Raw genomic sequence first — 4,890 nt, 5'->3', positions numbered from 1 at the left:
CTTGCAACTGGTTCACACACAATGTTTGTTGCAAACTAGGAAGCGGGAAAAAAATTGGGTTTTGGAAGTTCACTTAGATGGGTAGTGAACCTCTCTCGACATTTTTTCCTCTTATTTTTAATTGTGCAACAAATCAAGAATCTAAAATCGCAGATGAAGGTGTGTGGAATAATGGAGTTTGGGTTTGGGATGTTAATCTAGTCAAGGATAACCTGGATGCCGCAGAATCTGAACAATTATCAGCATTGTACCAGTTACTTATGCAGGTTACGCCTTCAGAGGAAGTTGAAGACAATTTCATTTGGTGGTCTGGCAGCGGAAAATTTTCGGTCAAAATGTGTACTAAGCGATTTGGGTGAATTTGGATAGTCCAACTATAGGTGATACAATGGTTTAATCCATTCTCAGCTTGATCTGGAAGTCAAAAGTACCTAGCAAAATCCAAGTTTGTTATTGGAGATTGTTTCTCAATCGATTATTGACGAAGGATCAGTTGCGTCATCGGGGTATTTTGACAGAACCCTCTTATTTGCTTTGCCCTCTGTGTTCGTCCATTGATGAAGATGTGATCCACCTTTTCTGGACTTGTAACTTCAATAAAGCTTTGTGGATTCAGGTTTCCAGTTGGACTGGAATCGAGTCGATAATTATGGTCACATCCTTGTCTGAGTTATTCATTTCTTTTTCTTGCATCCTCACCATGGTGTTTAAACCACGAGTTATTTGTCTATTTTGGCCGAGTGTTTGCTGGTCTATTTGGTTGTATAAGAACTTATGGATTTTCAAACCGGAAGAAGTTTCGGGATGAGACTGGTTGTACAATATCAAGAGACTAACTTGGGACTAGTTTCAAGTTTTTTACAAAGGCTCCTCGTTATCTTGTTGGGATATTTGGAAGGTCGACCCGCTTAGATGTTTCTCTTTTGTTTAACTTTGTTTTTCTCATTCATTTGTTCGTTATTTTTTCTGTGTTTTGTGTTAAGGGTTGAGTACCCCTTATACTCCTCATAATACATTTCTTGATTATAAAAAAAATAACATAAGAAAACTAATTTCAAGAATTTAAGGCTTGCGAGAGAGTCACTTGACTCGTGTTCAGCTATGCTTACACTCTCTTGATTGTGCCTCACCTGAGGAACATTTGAATAATTTTTTAGAATCATATGTATGTTAATCTCAACTAACACTTTAATTATTTTTAGGTGTAAACAAACGCCCAAATGCACTATTTATCAACTAACCTTGAGGAGATGTGAGATGTTGTAGTGCAATCAATAGTTATTGCACGTGAATAGTCGTTGCCATTGCGATGCAATACAAAATACTAGTAATTGTAAACCCTACCTAGGCTTGCGAATAGTTATGACTTATTACCTCTGATCATATTTATATAAAAAAATTGTTTTTTAGATTTATTTGATAAATAAGATAGTTGATCTATATTTTGTCTAGATATATTGTTTATTCAATGAATCTAAAAAGAAATTTTTTTCTTATAAATAAGACCTGAGGGAGTATTTAACTATTTTTGATCTAAATATCCATTGGTAATCGTGTCTTCTTAACTTATCCCGTAATTGTGTTCCATGATCATCAGACGATTTTTCCATGAATCATCATGGGTCAATTGAGTGAGTTATTCACATCTATTATCTATTTCTCTTCATTCATTTCTTCCTATCTAGATCCCTATGAAAATTCAACTTTCCTTCAAATATGTCACGAATCAAGTTTCTCTCACAATTCATAAAGGTGTTTCCTTTCCGGGTATCCAAGACCCCAATCATGTTCATGTTGTAGGCTCCTCTATCCGTGCAGACGAAAGACCCAGAAGGAATGAGAAAGGCGAGTTGCAATCTCTGATTCAAATGAGCGGATTGAAACCTTATGTTTCCAAGACTTCTAACAAAGACCTTAAATTCAATCGAACACAATCAGATTGACGATTGGAGTTTAGGGCATGGTTTACGTCACTAGTGTCATTAACCAAATATCCTAGGAAAGGGAGCATGTCGAGAGATATAATGAAGCCGTTCTTGGGGCACCATGTATCCCATAGTAGAGGCGTACTCACACATTACCTGAATAAATAGCTTCATGAAGAAACATTTTTTATAAGCTACGATTCTATAGATAATAGGATACCACAAATTGTAAATTATTGTTCAATCAATCTAGTTATACCACAAATTGTAAGCATATGAAACAAAGTTTACATGCGTCAATAACATCAATGATACCATAGAATAGACTCACACAGTATACACCAAAAATAAGACACATGAAATCAAAATCTATTGAACTACAAAACTATTTGGATATAATGTACAATTGTAAAGAGTGTACATAAAGGAAATGTAGCTACTCTAGCAATTGAGAAAAAAACAATATATATTTTCACTTGTTAGCTTCAAGCCAATCAAGAATACCCTTTTCTGCTTCTGAAATTTTCCCATCTTTTCCTTTCAAACTCCCTTCTATGAATTCAAAATAATCCTTGTAGTTACGTTTGTAATAACTATCCACTCTCTGCAACATAAACAAGCTGTCATTGTATCAGATGGAATATTACATTCAATAGTATTATGACATACTATACAACAAAACACAAACACCACTCACCTCTTTGTCATTTTTCTCCTTGTTTTCCTCTGATTTCTTCAAATATTCTGATACACAATTGCATTACAAATTTACGACACTGTTTTGAATAATCAATTAGACAATAGAAGTACAAAGAATATTGTTATGAGTAGATATATATACTTTGAAGAAGCTGAGTTCTTGACTCAGGGATTTGAGCTGTGGCAACAACAGCTGATAAGAAGAGCCCTCTCCTTCCAAATGCTACGTTGGTGCTGGTTAAGGTTTGGTTTGGTTGTTTTCTGTTATGAACTGCCTGTATATTGGATGATGCATACTTGTTTACTGTAACTGTTAGTGCCATTAACATGGTTTGTCCAATGGAACTCATTGCTTATACTATTCTGTATATCTATCTTCACTTTAGTTTGTTTTCTTTTGTTTTGTTACAACCATAACTTATCTTGAATGGATAATAAACATGTGGTAGCCTAGTACATCGTGTTCCATGAGTATATAGGGACAAAAACTCTAAGCAATGGACATGTTATAGCTAGTTTAAAGTAGTAGTATATAATAATAATAAATAATAATAATATAATAATAATAATAATAATAATAATAATAATAATAATAATAATAATAATAATAATAATAATAATAATATAATAATAATAATAATAATATATAATAATAATAATAATAATAATATAATATAATAATAATAATAATAATAAATAATAATAATAATAATAATAATAATAATAATATAATAATAATAATAATAATAATAATAATAATAATAATAATAATAATAATAATAATATAAATAATAAGAATAATAATAATAATAATAATAATAATAATAATAATAATAATAATAATAATAATAATAATAATAATATAATAATAATAATAATAATAATAATATAATAATAATAATAATAAATAATAATAATAATAATAATAATAATAATAATAATAATAATAATAATAATAATAATAATAATAATAATAATAAATAATAATAATAAATAATAATAATAAATAATAATAATAATAAATAATAATAATAATAATAATAATAATAATAATAATAATAATAATAATAATAATAATAATAATAATAATAATAATAATAATAATAATAATAATAATAATAATAATAATAATAATAATAAATAATAATAATAATAATAATAATAATAATAAATAATATAATAATAATAATAATAATAATAATAATAATAATAATATAATAATAATAATAATAAATAATAATAATAATAATAATAATAATAATAATAATAATAATAATAATAATAATAATATAATAATAATAATATAATAATAATAATAATAATAATATAATAATAATAATAATAATATAATAATAATAATAATAATAATAATAATAATAATATAATAATAATAATAATAATAATAATAATAATAATAATAATAATAATAATAATAATAATAATAATAATAATAATAATAATAAATAATAATAATAATAATAATAATAATAATAATAATAATAATAATAATAATAATAATAATAATATAATAATAATAATAATAATAATAATAATAATAATAATAATAATAATAATAATAATAATAATAATAATATAATAATAATAATAATAATAATAATAATAATATAATAATAATAATAATAATAATAATAATAATAATAATAATAATAATAATAATAATAATAATAATAATAATAATAATAATAATAATGTTTTGTGCATGTCAAATGTTCAATAAGATCAAATCCACTCTTTTCGCCCATTCCATTGAGTCTAAGGTATAAATGCAATTTCGAGGGGTTTCAGATACATAATTTCTAATCACCATTCACACTATGATTATCTTGAACTCTAAACTAACTTAAGCGTTGGAGTGTTACCATCCAGGTCCCTTGAGTCCACCATACCGGAGATTAGCAACATCAGTTCAAGATCAACGTCCTTGATGCAAGGTGCTTCACGATCGCAACCTTCGGTCCAAGAAATCGTATCACTGAACAATTTGTGAAGCTTCGTTCCACCATAACATCGGTAATCTCCTCCTTTTCTAATTCTGCAACGAAACAGTGACGTTGTATGTAGGAATTGACTTCAAATTCATGTGATTTCCATGAGAATCATGTTCGCTTCACAAATGCCGTCGAAAAAATTCAAAAATTCTAGATATGGATTCTGGTGATTCAAATTTGGATCTCAAATATTCCGGCTTACAACCTCCTCAAGCCACCGAATTGAGAGCAAATCAATCTCTAATTTCTGCATTTTT

The 4,890-nt window shown here is 26.9% G+C and overlaps 1 protein-coding gene across 1 annotated transcript; it reads right to left on the bottom strand.

The window, feature by feature from the left end:
* Nucleotides 1-2,158: 2,158 nt before the first annotated feature.
* Nucleotides 2,159-3,109, bottom strand: LOC127096630 (uncharacterized). The gene is made up of 3 exons (XM_051035178.1): nt 2,767-3,109; nt 2,623-2,669; nt 2,159-2,529 (listed from the first exon to the last, which is right to left on the bottom strand). The coding sequence occupies exons 1-3, from the start codon at nt 2,972-2,974 to the stop codon at nt 2,398-2,400; spliced, it is 387 nt and encodes a 128-aa protein (XP_050891135.1). The 5' UTR covers nt 2,975-3,109; the 3' UTR covers nt 2,159-2,397.
* Nucleotides 3,110-4,890: the final 1,781 nt, after the last annotated feature.

This window comes from Lathyrus oleraceus, chromosome 6, assembly GCF_024323335.1.
Source record: "Lathyrus oleraceus cultivar Zhongwan6 chromosome 6, CAAS_Psat_ZW6_1.0, whole genome shotgun sequence".
Lineage (NCBI taxonomy): Eukaryota > Viridiplantae > Streptophyta > Magnoliopsida > Fabales > Fabaceae > Lathyrus > Lathyrus oleraceus.
This window is presented reverse-complemented; position numbering and strand designations above follow the sequence as displayed.